The sequence below is a fragment of the Schistocerca piceifrons genome, chromosome 11, assembly GCF_021461385.2.
Source record: "Schistocerca piceifrons isolate TAMUIC-IGC-003096 chromosome 11, iqSchPice1.1, whole genome shotgun sequence".
Lineage (NCBI taxonomy): Eukaryota > Metazoa > Arthropoda > Insecta > Orthoptera > Acrididae > Schistocerca > Schistocerca piceifrons.
In genome coordinates, this window is record NC_060148.1 from 168,085,052 (window position 1) to 168,107,618 (window position 22,567).

General features: G+C 42.6%; 1 protein-coding gene across 2 annotated transcripts in view; it reads right to left on the reverse strand.

Moving 5' to 3' along the window:
- The window catches only part of LOC124719985 (zinc finger protein OZF-like), a 161,316-nt gene that overhangs the window by 50,491 nt on the left and 88,258 nt on the right, over positions 1–22,567 (reverse strand). For both annotated transcript variants that reach the window (XM_047245212.1, XM_047245211.1), the window contains exons 4-5: positions 18,690–18,767; positions 3,401–3,496 (exon numbers count right to left, since the gene is read on the reverse strand). In XM_047245212.1, coding sequence (XP_047101168.1) covers positions 3,401–3,496; positions 18,690–18,767 — 174 coding nt within the window. The remainder of the gene's footprint in view (positions 1–3,400; positions 3,497–18,689; positions 18,768–22,567) is intronic.

Here is a 22,567-nt window from a genome sequence, read left to right on the forward strand (position 1 = left end):
CAGCTTACCAACTTGTGCAAGAATCCTAAAGCCTTAGGCACTGTTGGTATTTATGTAGAGGAATTTATTTTTGTTGCTACGAATATTTGAAAGGCTGCTACATTCGAAGATGAGCAATACTGAATTTATATTTTCTCCATAGATGGACATATTACAATTCGGTGGCCTAAACTCAGAAAAGTACCTTTATTTTCTAACTATTTTATGTATTTTTACTAGCACACAAGATTTGATGCCAGTATTTATCTCCGCTCTTGAAAATCGTTCCTGTCTAGCACTGCTTTTTTCTGATGGCAAAAGTTAGTCGAGACAGTTCCCAATGCCATTTTTCAGAACTTCCATTTGCTTTGCATTTGATTCTAAGCCACTGGCGGTTGTTTGGATCCTGAAAACCAGAAAAAAAGCACTGCTCAGATTCGGGAGTATACAGTATTAAGAAATGAAGAAGTTTGCACAGGATAGAGTAGAATGGAGAGGTGCATCAAACAAGTCTTTGGACTGGAAACAGCAACAACAACAGCATACTTATACAAACAATTTCCAAAAGTGGTTAACCTACTAGAGATGGAAAGCCTTGTGCCAATGTGGAGCAACAAAATCTCCTGGGCCTGTGCTACATTCCTCTGTACCATCAAACAGCTGGGAGCTGACAAGCTGCAGCAGTCAGCAACACATCACCCTTCCACTGGGGCGATATTGCAGCAAAAGTGCAGCGACCCACCTCAGTAAAAGGATGGCACCGACAAACCGGAGGTTACAATTTTTCCGGAACCAAAACCGATTTCATCTGCTAATGTCAGGGATATCTTGGGAAAATTCCAAAAGACGTGCTTTATTCTGGAAGACTCTGCAAGGATTTAGACTGTTCGTGGACCTCGGGTCCTTTTGTCACAGTCTGCCTCTTCTCGTCCTCTGCCTTCCGATACACTAATGTGAGTGCAATATCAGTCTCAGAATTCCTCCCATACTTCGTTGCTCACTAAAAAGAAGATTTTTCTCATTTTCTTTGATAAATGTACATATATACTGGAAAGCTCAGTGTTTTTTATAATCACTGATTTTCGAGGCTTTGTTTTCCTGTCACTTCACGAGTGCTACGAAACTGTCAAGTTTCGAGTGAATACCGCCCACAAAATTATAAGAGAGTGTTTTGAAACATGGCCCATCACTGTTATCAAAGCTATAACTATTAATAGTTCCAATCTGAAATATGTTCCTTTAAGGATTTCAGACAGCATTTTTGTGATCTATAGCAAATTACACACTATGGTGAACATTTGAGACACATTTATACTGCTGCCACGATGGCATTAATTCAAGTACTTGACACTAATGGGCACTATAGCCCCTCAAGTTATCTTACAGTGTGTAGCAGAGGATACTTCTGAGAACCGCAATCACATCTCAGTTTTCGTATTTCATTTGGGGATGGTGCATGGGAACAGTGACTCTTAATAATACTCCAAATGAGTTCAAATTTCTGTGATTTCACTCTCGTGGACATTTCATATTATTAGCAGGAAATACTATCTTTCTTTCCACTTCTTAGACAGACACTCTTCGCATCTGATAGGTACGTATCTTCATCATGCTCAATGCCTCTCTTGTAGCATCTGCAAAATAAGGCATCAACCCTTTTGTGTAAGTCAATACAGTTACAAATGTTCCTAAGGACAAGACATGCTGAACTGAACTTCTCGATTAGTTTATCCCTGCACCGACTCCATTTTAACTGTTATTCAACAGCAACCATAGGAGTTTTACATAGGGTGTTTCATTTGCTGTATGACAATTAATATATACTTCTGCTGTCGGGTCTTTATTGCTTGTCTGAAACTATTCAGTTCTCAGCTCAAGACAAGAACATGTAGAGGAACTATAGCTCAAGTTTAATGAGGTAGCTGACAATGCACTGGATGCAAGACCAGTCCCATACATCCTCCTACCACCACCTACTCCAGTCCGGTCACTAACATCACCTATCCCATCAAAGGCAGGGCTACCTGTGAAACCAGTCATGTGATTTACAAGCTAAGCTGCAACCACTGTGCCACATTCTACGTAGGCATGACAACCGACGAGCTGTCTGTCCACATCAACGGCCACCGACAAACTGTAGCCAAAAAACAAGTGGACCACCCTGTTGCTGAATACACAGCCAAACACGATATCCCTCATCTCAATGACTGCTTCACAGCTTGTGCCATACGGACCCTTCCCACCAACACCAGCTTTCCTGAATTGCGCAGGTGGGAACTTTCCCTGCAATACATCCTACGTTCCCGTAACCCTCCCGGCCTCAACTTTCGTTACTCACTGTCCTCACCCATCCAGCCCCCTCCCTGTTCCCATTCCAGCACTACACAGCCGTCATTCCACCACCACACCCAGTCTTTTAATTTATTTTTATTTCTCTCCTTTCCGCTACTTACCCCCTCCCCCCTCTGCACCTTCTCTCCTGCCCTCCATCTAAACTGCAACACTTCACTGTCCACCACTCCCACCGTACTCTGTCCCTCCCCCTCCCCGCCCCAGCCTCCTCCTTACCCCCACTCAGTTGCCACTCCCATCATGCACTGGTGCTGCTGCTCGCAGTGTGGTCTCAGCTATCTGAGACTGCAGATGTGTGTGCAAGTTGCATTTGCATGAGAGAGAGAGAGAGAGAGAGAGAGAGAGAGAGAGAGAGTCACTTATTGTTGACAAAGGCCTTAATGGCTGAAAGCTTTATTTGTGACAGGTCTATTTGTTGTTCCTATTACGACTCACCATCTCCTATGTATGGTGAGTAGCAACTTTCCTTTTCGTAATGTTGTTACTATCCATCCTGGATTTTCCATTGTTTAACTGTTCAGTATATTTTAATGTCAATATTTGACCACTGTAGTCAGATAAACTACCCTTTACTGATTTTGCAACTAAATCACTGCAGGTTGTCGGCTCAAAAACAAGTTGTTAACAGCTGTCACACTATGTCCTTCGGTCCTAGTAGGACATTTTACCAGATCTTTGGACCGACGTATGTAATGTTTCACAGCTACGAGTTTAGTTTTTATACCCATCGAGCAGTTCTCCAATGTGAGCCTGTGTTATCTGTTACATATGTAAAGCTTGAGCTAGTCGAGATGGATGCTTTAAGATTTTATTTTTCAGAATTTTATGGTTCACTACTAAAAATCTTGGGGTGATTATGAAAAACTGCAAACTTTATTTTTGGCTCTAAAAATCACTGCAGCAATTAAAAACTGTTATGAACTCAAATAACAATCTTTCATTTACATTTAAGAGATTCTCTACAAAAACCACCGTACGACAATCTAAAGACACTACCGCTCCACATCACATAGGTCAAGACAAACGCCAGTGGACAGCCTTAAATGGAGCACTACTGAGCACCTCTCACCCATTCCACCTCCGGAGCCAGGCCGAGAATCACCTCCTGTTCAGCCCCTCCTGCTGGAGTATCTGGCAGCCTCTGGTCAACCCCATCCTCGTGCACCTGCCATTAAGAAAAATCACTGTATTACACAAAATCACTTCAAAGGCAGCCAATGAGATATACATATCAGTGTAATAAAACACACACACACACACACACACACACACACACACACTGGTCTGAAAAAAAGTTTCTTTAATGACGGGACAATTCTCTGTACACAGGTATGAGGGGTGTATTCAAAAGGACACCACTTGCACACACTAATATCCCACCAATGCAGAGATAAATCTTCAGTTTAGTGACCAACAATATCAACAAATTTGGCAAGGTCAGGTCATAAAATATGCAAACAGGGTAACATTTGTTGTTTAGCTCCACCAGGACTTCAAAACAAATAAAGAAAGGCAGGAAAAAAAGATTCAACAGGAAAACCGTGACTTCTGACAAACAGCAAAGAAATTATATCAGACTCGATAACAGCGTGCCTCGTGGAATCGTACAGAAAGAGCCGACTGCACACACGGGCATCACCTGTGTCTAGAGGGTTAACGTCTCCATTAGACAGAGCAAGAGGAAATCAGCTGCTTCCCTCTCAAAGGAACCATCTCTTCCCTTCTCCTTATCCAGCCTGGCAAAACTACACAAAACCGGTAGTGCGTGGTCTGCTCGAGGATCTCCCAACAGTGAGTTCATTGCTCCACCAGGACATTCATTACTATATGAGGTTATCACCGAGTCCAACACAGTCGTGGTTTATTTCACGGATTTTACAACATATCCTGAGCTCATACACAATTGGGTATTGCGGTGTTTCCGTTTCTCCCGTGTGTGTAGCAACTCGACTGCAACGCCACGAGTAGGAAACACTGCGTGGCCAATATGTCAGTGTGATTTACCGGTCTGCCTGAAATACGGTCACCTTTTCATTTTATTCTCGTCGTACGGCTACTCCGTAGCATATTGCACACAAACTTGCACTTCGAGAATTCGTGTCGAGGGTGATGCTGTGAGAAAGTGTCTCACTATTGTGAGCTACCAAATGACAAATACATCTTCAACAGTAATCTTCTGTATCTGTTCAACTATTTACATCAACTGCGAAGACAGATCCAATTACCAATAAGTTTTAACTTTTCAAATACATCATTCAAAACATTTGACCACACCGAACTCAACTTAAGACCAAAGACTTACACTCTTCATTTATCATGATCATTTACATTATAGTATCTCTGTTTTCTCTAGTGTGTTCACGATACCCTCAAGGCACGTCGCCGAGGCACAAATGTCCATGTCCAGCGAGTGCTATTGCACCCACGACACTGTGCCTTGCCTCTGCTGTGTTGTGTCGTTGCATATGGACAATCTCCACACATCATACATCAGGGCATACACAGTATTTTCTTTTTTTTTCCTTCTTTTCTTCCCCCCCTCCCCACACACAAAATGTTTTGGGAAGACACGACCATCTTTCATGAGCACGAACATTTTCAGTGGAACATATGTCATTCACCCCATGTTGCACTACAGTACCTCAAATAAACTGACAGCCTCCGTTCAAAGCAGCAAGGATTCCAAAAACATCAAAGCGGCAAGGATTCCAAAAACATGTTATACAAGGGGGTTTGGAAAGTTCTCAGAGTGGAATTAGAAAAAAGCTACCTATATCAATGAAACTTTTTTTTATTTTTCAATGTATTCTCCTTGTAGATTAATGCACTCAGTCCGTCGATGTTCCAGTGCCTCGATACCATCTCGAAAATGAATTTCCTCCAGGCCTATAAAATAGTTGCGAACTCCAGCAATTATAAATTCTTCGTTTGAACTGAACCTTCATCCACTGAGAAAAATTTTCCATTTTGGGAAGAGATGGAAGTCTGACTGAGGCATATCAGGTGAATAATGTGGGTGTGACAATTCGTACCTCAAATCGTATAATTCTGCCACGGTGACGGCACACGTGTGCAGGTGCAGCGGCAAGAGTTACGACACCCATTTTGCAGATAATTTTTTCATTTCTAATTCTTCAGTTAAAATGTGATATACCCTTTCAGATGACATCTGGCAAGTGTGAACCATTTCACGCACTTTCAATCGACGATCCTCCGTGACCATCTTGTGCACTTTTGCAATTATCTCTGGAGTAGTGACACATCTCGTCCGACCACTGTGTGGATTACCGACCAAATTTAAATTCATTTGTTCACTTAGCAACAGCTGTAGATGAAGGAACAGAGCCCCTCGGTGTATTCTGGAAATCGGCACAAATGTCCTTTGCGTTCATATCTTTCTTTACGAAGTTCTTGATCACTGCTCGAATCTCAATTTTTTCCATCTTCGCAAATCACTACGCGGAAACAACTACGGAGCCACGTGACTGCCACAGCTCTCTTCCGAGAGCACTGACGTGGCACGTTTACAGGCAACAGTCCAATGACACGTGAACAACTCGTTGCGCTAGCGCTGACCTCTCGTGGTGACTCGGAGAACATTTCAGACCACCTTTGTACAAAAGCCGACTTGGCCTTTTCTCACGTAACATCTAGAAAGCTACGAATTGCAGCAATCGGGTGGTTGCGGTGTTTCTTAGGTTCACAAATTGCTCGACTCAGTACGACAGCAATACTGTTATTACAGCACTATTTAATAACAAGAGTAAGATGAAGGATTATTAAAGATCACCCATCACTGGTTTCTCAGCAGGGAGGACGCAACACGTTACGAATTTCTTTTAATTCTGCCAACGATCACAAAACTTTTGGTCCTTAGACCACCAGTTTCGGTCAGCAGTGACCATCTTCAGATCTGTTTTATAACGTGTCCTAAAAAATAAAGCCGTACTAGCACTGTCACGAATATACACAAAGTCAGCATAGCACCGTCACACATACGACAGTCTGGGCAGCGTCACGCTGTCTCTATCGCTACTGGTCACGAGTCTGTTCCTACTGGTTGTCGGCGTTCCTACCGCACGGCGGCCCAGCGGCGGACAGTTCTGCCGACGTGCAAAGATTGGAACTTTAGCACAGACCGGCCTCACCGCATGTTACGTGTTACGAAATAATTTCATACATCTGAAAATCAGATTTTGTTCTAAATAAATATTAATACAGCTGAAGCAGATATCTCTAAATTATTTATCATGTCTCTCAGTTTCAGATGTGCTAGATACCAAATCTTGTACTGTACGAAGTTAACTATGTCGTGTAAATGTAGTTTGCAACATTACTTTTGTGTTAAAAAGGAAGGGGGTCGGATTTGTGCAGTGCGGCACACGTTAGCGATGACAGGTGGAGCTCGGTTATTCGCGTATCTGGAGTCTGGGCAGCAGACACAGAGCAAGTACGCGACCGAGCCGAGTCCTGTGGGGCCGGACACGTGCTCGGTCCCCCTTCAGCAGCCGAGCCATAACTGGTCAAATATTCAACCTTTCAACATCCTAATATTTATGATTTTCGTAAGATTTCAAAACAGTGCAGTGATTGGCAACTTCCTTTAAGTGTACCAATATGTAAAATTATGTGCTTCACAAAACAAAAGGATATAAAATCCTCCAACAGTAATATCAGTGAGTTGCAATTTTAAACTCTGTCAACTCTTATGAATACCTGGGAGTAGCAGTTGGCAGGGATATGAAACAGAATAATCACATAGGCTCACAGTCATAGTTATAGGTAGAGCAGGAAGCAGACTTCAGTTCATTAGTGCAATAATAGGGAAATACTATCAGATTACAGGGCGTTCAAAAAACTTGCTGTGCAGCTACACATTTGTTGGAAGTGACACCCACAAATCCGAACCCACTTAATTTGATTGGAAAACACTTTGTGCAGATCTGATTGTTATCTGCTTCTCACATATGCAGTTATTTCAGATTTTAAGTCACAAAGTGAGTTTGGTGGCTGTGATACATTACAGATTTTCCTCTTTCCCGAAGAAAAAAGCCTGGTGGAGTAAGGTATAGTAAGTGAGAAAGATACAGGTTTACTGAGGTGACAAGTTCCCCACAAATCTCTACCAGGACATACAAAGTGTTGCTTGCTGCGGGCACAGTAGCACCGTATTGTTGAAACTGTAAGTAATTGACTTAACCTTCCTTTTGCTGGCAATGAAATTGTGGATCTTTAAACAATAACATTCCCTCTTCACGGTTCCTTAAAAAAATAAAAGTCTAACAACGTACCGTCTGGATATTACTTCTCACAGTCCAATTTTCTGATCACACAACATTGTTTAATGTACAGCAAGAGGATTCTCTGTTGACCGTAATCGCGTGTTGTGTGTGTTAAGTTGACCAGAAAGTTGGAATCGGGCATTGTCTGCATAAAAGGTGACATCGAGACTATCGACAGTATTCCTCTTAATAAAAGAAAACTATTTGCAACAACCAATTAACTTTTCCTGATATTCATCTACCAGTTTTTGCACTGCTGTCACATTATACAGGGAAAATTTCAATGTTTGCCAAATCACTTTATGCACAGTGCCAAGTGCGGAAATCTTTTGTTTTTTTCTTTTTTTGTGCAATGATTTTGCTCAGATCTGCCACACGGCATTAGAAGTAGCTTACTTCTGTTCATTTTAGGTGCCCTTCCAGTTCATTCAGCATGTAACACTGAGTCCATCCCCCAAAATTTCTCAACAACAAACCACATTCTGAAGATGCGCAGATGTTTCCTGCAATTTTTCAGCAAATGCTCCCTGCACTACATCTATTTACCTACCACCTAGTCAAAACACATGTTCAACAAGAAAAATACACGGATGTCCCAAATTAAAGCAACAAACCACTATTTCCCCATCCTGTGCCTAATTCTCACAATATAATAATACGAGCACAAACTGTCAACAGATGTCTGTACAATCGTCTTCGGCACAGAAAGTGGCATTTTGGTCAACGGAAGATCACGTCAATGATAACGTCGAGGCACATATCAAACTGAGTAGTGTTTACCAGCTAGTCCAACATCCACAATCGCTGTGCACACAGTCACAATTGGTGCAGTATGGCAGAGAAAAGGTGCCTACCAGACTCCGTGAGGTGGAAGGCCATAAGAGGAATTGGAAGCAGGACAATTGCAAACTCGCACGGCCCGATGACTTCGTACGTATCGTTCTGTCGTCTTTTGGACTTAGCAACAGTTTTAGAAATTGAAACTATCCCGGAGACCGGAGCAGAACCAACCACGTGGGACATCGGAAAGAGAGGACCGTTATTTGGCTGTAAGGTCACGAGAACTGCACGGCCTTAATACTGCACGACAACTGACACATGACCTCGCCGCATGTTGTATCGAGGCAAACAGTGTAGAGAAGGCTTTGACAGAGTGGCCTCTACTGTTGGAGACCTGCTGTGTGTGTGCATCTCTGATGCTTCTTCAGACAAGGGAACATCTAGAGTGGAGCCATCAACATGTGATCCAGATAATCAAACAGTGGGCCAATGTTCTTTTCACAGATGAGTCCCAATTTGGTCTGGTGACAGATTCTCAATGGATTAGATTAGAGATTAGATTAGATTAGTACTTGTTCCATAGATCGTGACTACGACACTTCGTTATAATGTGGAACGTGTCAGGTTAATAGAAGGTGTCTATACAAGATATTACATTAGACAAAATATTAAATGACACTCAATATTTTTATTTATTTTTGTGGGGGTTGGGAAATTACCCACTTACTACATCCAAAAATTCATCTAATGAGTAGAAGGAGTTTCCATTAAGAAATTCTTTTAATTTCCTTTTAAGTGCTATATGGCTATCTGTCAGACTTTTGATGCTATTAGGTAAGTGACCAAAGACTTTTGTGGTAGCATAATTTACGCCCTTCTGAGCCAAAGTTAGATTTAACCTCGAGTAGTGAAGATCATCTTTTCTCCTAGTGTTGTAGCCATGTACACTGCTATTACTTTTGAATTTGTTCGGATTGTTAATAACAAATTTCATAAGTGAATATATATATTGTGAGGCTACAGTGAAGATCCCTAGCTCTTTAAATAAGTGTCTGCAGGATGATTTTGGATGAGCTCCAGGGATTATTCTGATTACAGGCTTTTGTGCAATGAACACTCTTTCACTCAATGATGAGTTACCCCAGAATATGATGCCATACGAAAGCAGAGAATGAAAATAGGCATGGTAAGCTAATTTACTCAGATGTATATCGTCAAAATTTGCAATGACCCTAATAGCATAAGCAGCTGAACTCAAACGTTTCAGCAGATCCTCAGTGTGTTTTTTCCAGTTCAACCCCTCATCAATGCATACACCTAGAAATTTTGAATATTCCACCTTAGCGACCGATTTCTGATCGACGTCTGTATATATTAATGGGGTCATTCCATTTACTGTGTGGAACTGTATGTACTGTGTTTTGTCAAAGTTTAATGAGAGCCCATGTGCAGAGAACCACTTAATGATTTTCTGAAAAACATCATTTACAATTTCACCAGTTAATTCTTGTCTGTTGGGTGTGATAGCTGTACTTGTATCATCAGCAAAAAGTACCAGCTTTGCATCTTCATGAATATAGAATGGCAAGTCATTAATATATATTAAGAACAGCAGAGGACCAAAGACCAAACCTCGTAGCACACCATTCTTGACTGTTCCCCAGTTTGAGAAATCACCAGTTTCTTGCATATTATGTGAACTGTTTATTTCAACTTTCTTCAGTCTTCCACTTAGGTATGATTTAAACCATTTGAGCACTGTTCCATTCATACCACAGTACTTGATCTTATCTAGAAGTATTCCATGATTTACACAATCAAAAGCCTTTGAGAGATCACAAAAAATCCCAACGGGTGACTTCCGGTTACTCAGAGCATTTAATATTTCATTAGTGAAAATATATATAGCATTTTCCGTTGAAAAACCCTTCTGGAAACCAAACTGACATTTTGTTAAAACTTTATTTTTACAAAGGTGTGAAGCTACTCTACAATACATTACTTTTTCAAGAATTTTGGATAAAGCAGTCAGAAGAGAGATTGGGTGGTAGTTGTTGACATCAGATGTATCCCCTTTTTTTATGCAGTGGTTTAACAATGGCATACCTCAGTCTATCCAGCTTTCGCATCCGGAGGGAACGTAGAACTTGATTTCGAGACCCCAACATTGTGGAAGGAGACTGATATCGAGGAGGATCAGGGATTACGTTTACCACTCGAACTCCTCTTCATCAAATTGTATGGGTGAATCAGAGAGATTTTACTGGTGTCAGGATCCATAAGGAGATCTCAGGATCTCACATGTGGCAGTTGTGAGCTGCTACGGGCCCGGGCTCTATATTGTATTGACGGACGATAATGCTCGACCTTACAGAGCACAGGTGGTTGACGTTTTGTCGGAAATGGAAGATATTGCACGCATGGCGTGGCCTGCTCACTCTCCCAATTCGAATTCCATAGAGCATGTCTGGGATGCACTAGTGACACGGCTTGCACCACGTCAGCATCCGCCGACCGCCCTCCGAGACTTGTGAAACCCTCCACATGAAGAATGGGCATTTTGCCTCAATGTGACACTGGTGACATTGTTCACAGCATGCTCCAGCATTTTAAGGCCTATACTGCTGCCACAGGTGGTCACACCCCATACTGTGCACATTAAACACTTGTCGGAATGTGTGTGCAAATCTGTCAAGTTGGAAGAAATGAAGGACATTTTCATCTACTCTTGTACATATTGCAGTCGTTTGCATTCCGTATTGTTTACATTGTTTCTACTCCGCTATCACCTATTTATACTGTTTTGTGGCAAAATAAATGCAACCCTGCAAAATTTATGCTTGTTGCTTTAATTTTGAACACCAGTACAAGTTTCTCAGTTGAAAACACAGAAATTTAAAAACAAACTGAACACCTAAACACTGCACTCTGCACTCAACAGTTTCCATGAACAGAACCAAATAGTTAAATGGTAAACAACAGTAGAAGGAATTAATAAATGATTTTTCAGTTGGGTATCCACAGCTGAGGTGAATGATAAAATATTTTAAACATTTTTTAAGAAAGTATTAAAATGTTTAAAACAGCTTTTCGGTACCGCATTAGCTATTAGTAGTTCCTTTATTACAGTATCACACACAGCCAGTTTCACAACACTTTAATCACATCCTCAGGTGTATACATTTGCACACATAAAAAAAAAGTTTTGCATCACCCTGGTTCCCAGAACTTCTTAAGACAGAAGTTGACTGTGGATATTGTATCACAGACACAGTCCCTTTGACTGTTCAGAGATGTCACTAAACCCGCCCAAAGATGTAAACACCAATGTACGAGCAGTGCCTATTAGACGGAAGGGGTCCAACAGCCGATCAGTTCTAGTCATTCCACCAGGAAGCAGATATACGGCTCGTGTTGTCTGTAGTTCACCCGTGCCTAGATGATCAATACTGCAGTTCGATTGTTTCTGCATTGTTACTTTGTGCCAGGAAGGGCTCTCAACAAGGGAAGTGTCCAGGTGTCTCAGAGTGAACCACAGTGATGATGTTCAGACGTGGAGGAGGTACAGAGAGACGGGAACTGTCAATGACATGCCCCGCTCAGGCCACCCAAGGGCTACTACTGCAGCAGATGACCGCTACCTACGGATTATGACTCGGAGGAACCCTGACAGCAATGCCACTGTGTTGAATAATGCTTTTTGTGCAGCCACAGGATGTCGTGTTACGACTCAAAGCGTGCAGGATGTACAACTTCACTCCCGACATCCCTGGCGAGGTCCTTCTTTGCAACCCCGACACCATGCAGTGCAGTACAGATGTGCCCAACAACATGCCAAATAGACCGCTCAGGACTGGCATCACGTTCTCTTCACCGACTAGTGTCGCATATGCCTTCGACCAGACAATTGTCGGAGACACGTCTGGAGGTAGCCCGGTCAGGCTGAACGCCTTAGGCACACTGTCCAGCAAGTGCAGCTATGGGGACGTTCCCTTCCGTTTTGGGGTGGCATTACGTGAGGCCGACATACGCCGCCGGTGGTCACGGAAGGCGCTATAACGCCTGTGCGATGCACGAATGCCATCCTCTGACCGACAGTGCAACCATATCGGCAGAATATTGGCGAGGCATTCGTCTTCACAGATGACAATTCGTGCCCCCATCGTGCACATCTTGTGAATGACTTCCTTCAGGATAACGACATCGCTCAATGAGAGTGGCCAGTACGTTCTCCAGACACGAACCCTGTCGTAAATGCCCGGGACAGATTGAAAAGGGCCGTTTACGGACGACGTGACCCACCAGCCACTCTGCGGGATCTACGCCTCATCGCCGTTGAGGAGTGGGACAAACTGGACCGACAGTGCCGCGATGAACTCGTGCATAGTATGCCACGAAGAATACAGGCGTGCATCAATGCAAGAGGATGTGCTACTGGGTATTAGAAGTAACAGTGTGTACAGCAATCTGGACCATCACCTATGAAGGTCTCAGTGTATGGTGGTACAACATGCAATGTGTGGTTTTCACGAGCAATAAAAAGGGTGGAAATGACGTTTATGTTGATCTTTAATCCAATTTTATGTACAGGTTCCAGAACTCTGGGAACCGAGGTCATGCAAACCTTTCTTTGATGGGTGTATGAAAGAATGTAATATAAATTAGGAGGTATAATAATGGTGAAAATAAGATAATGAACCAGAAAGACAGGTGCAAGCAGTGTGCACGAGCACGGTGGGCCACGGGTATGTACCTGGGAAGGAGTCGGTCGCTTCTCTCTGGCACACTGCACGCTGGCAGTTTCAGTAACGTTATGTCGACTGGGTTGTCAGCTGGCCTGGCCTTCCTACTTCGGGAATAGCCACATCTCCACCATGTGGCTTTTGTGAGAATCTCTCGATTTTTCACAAGTGGTGAATCTTTATATTTTTCTATCCACACAAGAGTTTGTTCCATACAGTTCTCCTCCGGCATCTTATTTCGACTCCATTTTTAGGTCCGTACCCGCAGCTCACAGAGCTCGTATACACTGCCTGCACCTGCTACCCACTGGAATTTCTGATGTTTCATCTTGTAACTATCCGATTTAGGCAGTTCTGGCAATTCGAATGCCGTCCAAACACTGTGAGACTGTGTACTTTAACAAACCAAATATAAATTAGTTTCTGGTTAATTGCCTTATTTTTTACCATTTACTTCTAGTTCATATCATATTTTTCTGTATGATGTATGCACCTGAGGATCCGACTGAATAGTTCTGAAACCGGTTGTGTGTCATCCAGTAATAAAGGAACTGCTAACAGCTAATGTGGCTACCAAAAAGTATTTTTTAAAAAAAGACATTAAGTTAAAAAAGTTAAAATATTTTATAATTAAAAGCAATTGTGTACACACGAAAAAACAGTTCCATCAACTTCGTTTTGAATTTCCAGCATAATCTACACCTATAGTCTGTAGTTCGGTGCATAGTAACTTTCCTAATGCACCATACAAAGGAACTTGTCTACAAAACACTCGTGCAACCCGTCCCAGAACATTGCTCAAATGTGTGCACGAAGCGTGCTATAAAGGACTAACATTGGACACCGGAGTTATATGGAAGGGCAGCACAACTGGTGGAATGTTTGTCAGACTGACAGGAGAGCCTCACATAAAACAGAGTGGCAGACACTCAGAGATACGCTCGAGTTATCCTACGGAAGCCTACCCACAATATTTGTAGAATCAGTATTAATGAAGAATTTCCAGATATCGTTCTACCCCCTACGTACAGCTGACACGGGGACCGTGAAGAGAAGATTAGACTCACTAAAGCAGTCACTGAGGCATTTAAGCACTCATTCTTCCAGCGCTCCACATGTGAATGGAACTGACAGAGACACTCACACGTGATGCCACACCGAGTTCCCTCCGTAACACACTTTGTAACGGTTCGCACAGTATGTATGTAGATGAATACATCACTAAAATGTACTGGGATTTCTGAATTTCCGTCTAAGTAGTTGACACCTTCTGTTTCAGTCTGTAATTTTACACGAAAAAAAAACAAGAGATCGCATAATTCGTAAGGGAGGAAGACAATTTACTGTCGCAGGGTAAATCGTAATGAACAGACTCATTATAGACAAACAGATAGCAACATTATTTTATAAAAAAAAATGCTCTTCCAGTGAAAGTGGCTAAAACTGATCACAATTTTGAGTAGAGGGAGTTCACGTTGAATTAATTAATGGGTATGTAGTTAAAATATGAGGCTCGAAGTGTTGAAAGTTGATTATACTTTGCAAAACAGTAGACAAAAACTCCGAGTAGAAACTCTCGGGGTCTGCTACTGCATTACAACTATCAATATTACTAAAATGCTACACCTGAGCCAGGTATCAGCTACAGCCTAGGGGTAACAAACATTCGACATACAATATTTCACATTATTATTGACCAAATTGCTGTCATAATCCACTCAGTAAGACGTGCAGTAAGTTTTAAGACAAATATTACAGTTGCAAACTGTGAGGCCGTCTCGAGGCAGTCAAACTGACAGTGTGCAGATACACAACTTCATTCGTCCAGTGTTTGACAAGGAGAGCACCTAGGGGCTTCCTGTAAAGTTTACACACAATTTCAAAACTTTATGAAGCTTGTTCTCACTTTCACTCCCTGCAAAAAGATGAAAGTAAAAAAAGTTTATCACTCACTACACATTCACTGTTTGTGTGGCCAAAATTCAGGTACAAACATGACGTTTTAATTTATTACTTCTTTACTATGGACTTATTCGCTACACAGTTTGCAGACAGTGTCCAAATATAACAGTGAAAGTACCTTTAATGTTATATCATTGTACGACACCAAGTTCAGAAGACAAAACAGACTTTAAGCATAATTTCAAACCTTTCCTAAACTTTTTCTCTCTTACATGCTTAGAAGCGAATATTTAACACATTAACTTGTTTGTAAAGTAATAAGGTTTTTGAAGCTGTTTTATACATTTCAGTGCAATTCTTTAAAGAATTGGGTGTTTAGCGGTTGGCACTGAAAGTCATTCTAAAGGATAACTGCTTCCACTTAACATAAGCCATACAATACTGTAAAAGGTAAAGGCAAGCACGCACTAACTGGTGCACACGTACATGTAGCTGAGCTGACACCCATCAGATGGTAGAGCACTTGCCCGTGGAAGGCAAAGGTCCCAAGTTAAAGTCTCGGTCCGGCACACAGTTTTAACCTGCCAGGAAGTTTCATATCACCGCACGCTCCGCTGCAGAGTGAGAATCTCATTCTGGAAATGTCCCCCAGGCTGTGGCTAAGCCATGTCTCCGCAATATCCTTTCTTTCAGGAGTGCTAGTTCTGCAGGGTTCGCAGGAGAGCTTCTGTAAAGTTTGGAAGGTAGGAGACGAGATACTGGCAGAAGTAAAGCTGTGAGGGTGGGGCATGAGTCGTGCTTGTGTAGCTCAGTTGGTAGAGCACTCGCCCGTGAAAGGCAAAGGTCCCGAGTTCGAGTCTCGGTCCGGCACAGAGTTTTAATCTGCCAGGAAGTTTCATATCAGCGCACACTCTGCTGCAGAGTGAGAATCTCATTCTGAGCACTACAGTCTGCATATAAACATTATAGATGTTTGACACGTGAAAAAATCTCTGGAAGTAAATAGTTTCATTTTATTAATGCACCCACCTCTGGGGTACTGGCGAGATCCCCCATTTCGTTCAACGCCGAGGCGCCATTCAGACAGAGTCGGGCAGTCTCTGCAGCACTGCTCGAGTTTAGAGGAAGAACCGAGTGGGCTGAGGAGTGACGGCAAGTCGGACTAAGGAGGGAGGCATTGGTTTTTGTTTTGTTTTACTTTAAGGCGCAAAAAACAGCTGGGATCGTACACACCCAAGACAAAACTACAGAACATGAAGACACAGAGGAGTTAAAAAACAACTATATGTCAGTCCCAATTGACATAAGAGAAGGCAGCTAAAAACAGGCAAGTGGAGAAAGGATTGAAAAAGACACCATACATAAATAGGAGTCCAAAACCAAAAATTAAATGGCCTCTGCCATATTGTTTCGGCAGATAAAAAGTAATGCACGGTCGACAGAACGCACGCCGTTTGCTGAAACGGCCGACAGCAAACCCGAGCGGGAACACAGACAGTTAAAAAAATGGGCATTCGGTCAGGAAGTGGCGAACAATTAAAACTTGTGCGCAATGTTTACAAAAAGGTGAGGTAGCACCACTTATCAAAAGACGATAGCTAAATAGGCAGTGCCCAATACGTAGCCTAGTTAAAATGACTTCCTCCCAACGAGAGGGCCGAGAGGAGGTCGTCCGAGCCGCTGTGGGAGGTTTCGTAAGACGGAGCTTATTGCCGTGTAGAGAGGACCGTTGGCAATGCCAAAGGGGCACCACCTCCTGACAGACGGCAACACGGACATCGTCAGAGGGAATACAGGAATTCGCGGGCCGAGGTACAAGGACTGCAGCCTCGGCAGCAGCGTCGGCAACCTCGCGTCCTGGCAGACTGACGTGACCGGGGACCCACAGAAACGTCACAGTGGTCCACTGAGAGTGAGCCAGTGACAGTTTTTCTGGATCCGCTGCACTGAGGAATGGGCAGTGTACGGTGCAGAGAGACTTTGAAGGGCACCGACCGGGTCCGAGCAGAGGACACAATCGAAAAGGCTGTGTCACTAGACGTACTCCGTGGCCCAATACGGGGGGAAGAGCCCGGCTGTACATACTGAGCAGTGCGCCAGAAGCTGACATCTAAAGACACGAGTGCCAATAATGAAGGCACACCGGACCCCACGGTCAGTCAGAGAGCTACCAGTGTACGCAAAGGTACTATCACGAAGTTCCGTGCGAGGGTTGCGAAACTGAAGGCGGTAGACCCAGGCTGTAATAGTGTCCTTAGGAAATGAGTGAAGGCCGAGGTTAACACGGGCCGCTTCACAAAACCGAGGCGGGGAAGGGTTCACACCCACCGGGAAAGTTGCAGGTAGTGTGAAGTTAAGCTGCCGTATCAAGTGCCGAAAGCGGACTCCAGGAGTTAACAGGGAAGAGGGACACGCCCCACACTGGCGATCAAAGAAATTATTGAAGGAGGCACAGGACGGGCGGGCACGCACTGCAGACGAACGGCACGCGTACCTGCCGAGGAGAAAGTTACGGCGGTACGACAGTGGTAGTTCGGCTGGGGTAAGAGGCGCCCGTGGCCAAACAGGTGCCACGACGGTGGATAGGGTCGAGACGGTATAAGAGGGACGGGCGTGCAGACGCATCGACAAAACACCCTCAGTCAAGTTTCGAACGGACGAGGGACCGGTACAAATGGAGGAGGAGGGAGGTGTGCTACGGTAGTCAGCGCAGTTGTGCAAAGCCACTGTGCCCGAGTGGCTCAGCGGTTAGTGTTTCTTCCTAGCGACCGGGAGGTCCTGTTTCAAATTCCAGCCTCTCTACTAATTTTCATTTGCTACTCCGGTCTGCATACATAGTCGTAGATGTTTGAGACCTGAAAAGGTGTCTGGAACCGTTTTGTTACATTTTATGTACCAAAAATTTACTAAATACTGGGATTCAGACTCATACTTTGATCACATATTTCTGCCTCAGCTGTTAGGCCATCTCGTCATACCGCCAACCCGACTCAAACTTTCAGTCACTGACATTTTCTCCGAGAATTTCTCAACATTAAACTCTATACAACATCTGACAGTGCAATACACTAAAGACTTCACACTACTTTAACAAACACCCACTTTCTCGAAGTGCATTTTCTCCTTCCTCCTCCAATTTCAAACCTGTACAATGCCATCAACTCTACACGTGTACCTTGCAAAGTGCACAGGAGAGCAGTCTTCCCAATACATCAGTTATTATGGTTGCTTCCTGTTTCCTTTCTGTATGAAATGCAGGAAGAATGAGTGTTTAAATTCCCCTGTGTACGTCGTAATTATGATAATCTCGTCTATTTTACTCTATGGCACCAGTATCAGGGGACTGTACTAGATTTCTAGATCTGTCACTTAACACTGTTTCAAGCAACATTGAAAGCAGGCTTTTATCTGACAGCTGACATTTATCTTCAAGTGGCTGTCGGTCCAAGGTTTTTCATCAGGTCTACGGTGCTACCCAGTGGATCAAGATAACATTGGTTCGAGCTTCACAAGCTACAGACAAGAAAACAAGTGTGATAAAAAATTAGCATCAAGTTTTGCTATCACTACAGAACTGTGTCTCAAAATCAGAAATAAATGGGAAAGAAGACAAAAATGAGAAAAGTATGTCAGAGTGCAAAATCTTTCCTACCTGCGCAGTGTCCGACTCTCCGAGTTGCAAATCGTAGTCACCTGGTTCCAGCTTTTGCACAATAATACACTCTGGTTCCTGCAACAAAAGATACAGCATTACAAAATGATTTAGGAATTGCATTATTTGTTTTGTAAATAACAATGGAAGTACACCAGACTCTTGTTAATCTGGTGATTCCTTGCAAGCACAGGTGCCGGATTGGTGGGAGTGCAGGATTATTGAGAGTGTATTAAACTTAGTGTTAACACATAGTGATTACATTTTATTAAATCCAAAGAGACATTCCTTTCACAGAAAACTTAATCCTCTAGTGTGTGTATATACACAGTAGTATCACTCACTACAAAACGTGTCGCAAATTTGTATACTTCATTCACAAACCTGATATACAAAAACACAAATTCACTGATTGGTCAGTACCCGTAGCTCTCGTACATTGGTGTTCCGCTCTTGGAAGTAGGTCCGTATTAGATATCTTACTACTACGTTACTGTAAAAGAACCTTTAAGAATTTCTGACGTATTAACAGCCATCAACGTTTTTCTTAATCTTATTTTCGTTACATAATTTGTATTTCAAAAATTATGTACTGTCACAAATCTCTGTAAATGCTGCTTGTGCTCTGATTGTCTTATTGTTCATGTGTACTGTGAATTGCTTTGTAGTGAACTTCTCATGTAGCACCATTTATGGTAAGAAACAAGTTGTTCTTAATGTTTTTCACAAGATTGTACAGAAAAAGCAGCATTGATATTTTTCGAGAAAACCTAAGAAATAAATATAAGGGAAAGAATTGTAATTACATGCATGGTGTAAAGAACAGTGTCACTGAACGACAATTGTGTATGCTGGCAGGCGACGGTTCAAAACACGTTGTTGTCTATGATTTTTTCCTGTTTGAATACCTAAATCATTTAAATGTGATATTCATCAAATATATGTTAATTAAGGCATACTTAACCAGCACTTTTCAAGAAAAATACACGTCTTCTAGTTTCTAATTACATATTGCAAGCAAAATTCTGGTTTTCATTGCAAGTACATATTCTTAATTATTAATATTTTATAAAGAATTGTCAGAGATTGTTGAAGTTAAGAAAACATTACACAGCTAAATTTTTTGGAGAAAAATTAAAAATCAAATACTCTTTATTTCAATATGCACATTGTTTTGTAGGACAGATGTGGTCTCATATGAGCCAGAGTAATAAGCGTGTAGAAAAGTGGAAAACTATAATGTTCACAGTGTCAAGCACACTGAAAATGCGGCATTTTTACTGTTGTCACATAACACTGCAACTGAACCCAACAGAATTGATCTGCAGTCAAGTTAAGTGATTTGTTGAGAGAAATAACAAACTGCCAAATGCACGAAATGGAAATAATGCACAAAGTTTTGTGACACATCACAGCAGAACAATGGCGAAATGCAGAACAGTACGTCATAAAAGAGGAGGAGGAAGAAATGTGTTTTTGGTGGCTTGGGATTCTGTTGCTGATCGTCTCGTTATCAACGTGAACTTCCAAAATGTACCGTACTGCTCGGAGTACAATATGGAAGGAGTACGGAGATTACCAGATGACTGACTGTAATACCCTCGGTGGCATCAATATTTAACTACACGGGAAATCAGCAGTGGGCTTTTATGCCACACATAGCTCGTGAAGAAAAATTACACTTGTTGAAGTCAGCAATTTTCATCACTCTTGTTTTTAATTACAGCGTTATGTTCTACATCTACATCTACATCCATACTCCGCAAGCCACCTGACGGTGTGTGGTGGAGGGTACCTTGAGTACCTCTATTGGATCTCCCTTGTATTCCAGTCTCGTATTGTTCATGGAAAGAAGGATTGTTGGTATGCCTGTGTGTGGGCTCTAATATCTCTGATTTTATCCTCACAGTCTCTTCGCGAGATATACGTAGGAGGGAGCAATATACTGCTCGACTCCTCGGTGAAGGTATGTTCTCGAAACTTCAACAAAAGCCCGTACCAAGCTATAGAGCGTCTCTCGTGCAGAGTCTTCCACTGGAGTTTATCTATCATCTCCGTAACGCTTTCACGATTACTAAATGATCCTGTAACGAAGCGCGCTGGTCTCCGTTGGAGCTTCTCTATCTCTTCTATCAACCCTATCTGGTACAGATCCCACACTGCTGAGCAGTATTCAAGCAGTGGGCGAACAAGCGTATTGTAACCCACTTCCTTTGTTTTCGGATTGCATTTCCTTAGGATTCTTTCAATGAACCTCAGTCTGGCATCTGCTTTACTGACGATCAACTTAATATGATCATTCCATTTTAAATCACTCCTAATGCGTATTCCCAGATAATTTATGGAATTAACTACTTCCAGTTGCTGACCTGCTATATTGTAGCTAAATGATAAGGGATCTTTCTTTCTATGTATTCGCAGCACATTACACTTGTCTACATTGAGATTCAATTGCCATTCCCTGCACCATGCGTCAATTCGCTGCAGATCCTCCTGCATTTCAGTACAATTTTCCACTGTTACAACCTCTCGATATACCACAGCATCATCCGCAAAAAGTGAACTTCTGATGTCATCCACAAGGTCATTTATGTATATTGTGAATAGCAACGGTCCTGCGACACTCCCCTGTGGCACACCTGAAATCGCTCTTACTTCGGAAGACTTCTCTCCATTGAGAATGACATGCTGCGTTCTGTTATCTAGGAACTCTTAAATCCAATCACACAATTGGTCTGATAGTCCATATGCTCTTACTGTGTTCATTAAACGACTGTGGGGAACTGTATCGAACGCCTTGCGGAAGTCGAGAAACACGGCATCTACCTGGGAATCCGTGTCTATGTTAGCTAACATCCAGAGCATGTCACGTTTTCTGTCTGCTCACCTAAGAAGCGTATCACCGGAGTTTTGCCATATATTACTTCCTTCTGTTTAAAATTAAATGACATTCAAAGCTATATTGTTTCTTTGCTCATCTCTCTTTATGTCTTCACTGCAACTGTTACTTCACTGCGGGTTAGCTGGATCACTTGTCTGGTCAGTGCTGCCCAAGTTAAATGCACTGCAACCTGTCGCCCCATATCGTCGCTGAGCCGACGTATGCATAATGCAGAGCACGAAACAAATACGCATTATCGCACTCGAGTGTATTCGAGACAGCTCAGCTTCTGCTCCACATGAAACGAAATCCAATGAGGGGCCAGCAGAGAGAGAAGAAGACATAGTGTAATGTTTACATAGTGTAATGTTTACTTAAACGAGATTTATTCTTACGACAGATGGAGAATAATTGTCACAATGACGATATGCAATGGCAGTACACCTGATCACACTCGGCTTTACAAGCACTACATCGATACTGCACATTTCAGGCTGTTGCATAATGTACTCCAGGGAGATGTCTGCAGGTTCGGCACCAGCGGTGTTCTCTCCTCGTATTTCCTCTCCTTCATCACAACTTTGTTGTACTCTTTCAACTGTTCTTCGTCTATTACAGTTTGGTCACAAACAGCTGCTCATCCAGCACTGTACTTGGCAGCAACTGCTTTTCAGGAAGAATGTCAGTTCGTCTTCCCTGTAGTTTCAACATCCTGCTCGACGTCTAGCATAGCGTGTTTTAGAAGCCGTGATACTGAACCATAAAGAAAGCTGCAATTTCAAACACATGTAGCATTGTTTGACATTGTAATTAACTAACAATGTTGTTGCACACAATAATTCATTATCTACTTGAACGACTAGAGGCCAGATGTGGGCCGGATTACTGAGGGGCTGGACTTCTGAGGGCCAGATTAGCAGGAGTTCAGTGTGATAAATACTAGGATTGGTAAAGACGAACTTTCACGTGTAAACAACAAGTCTGACAACATCTTCTG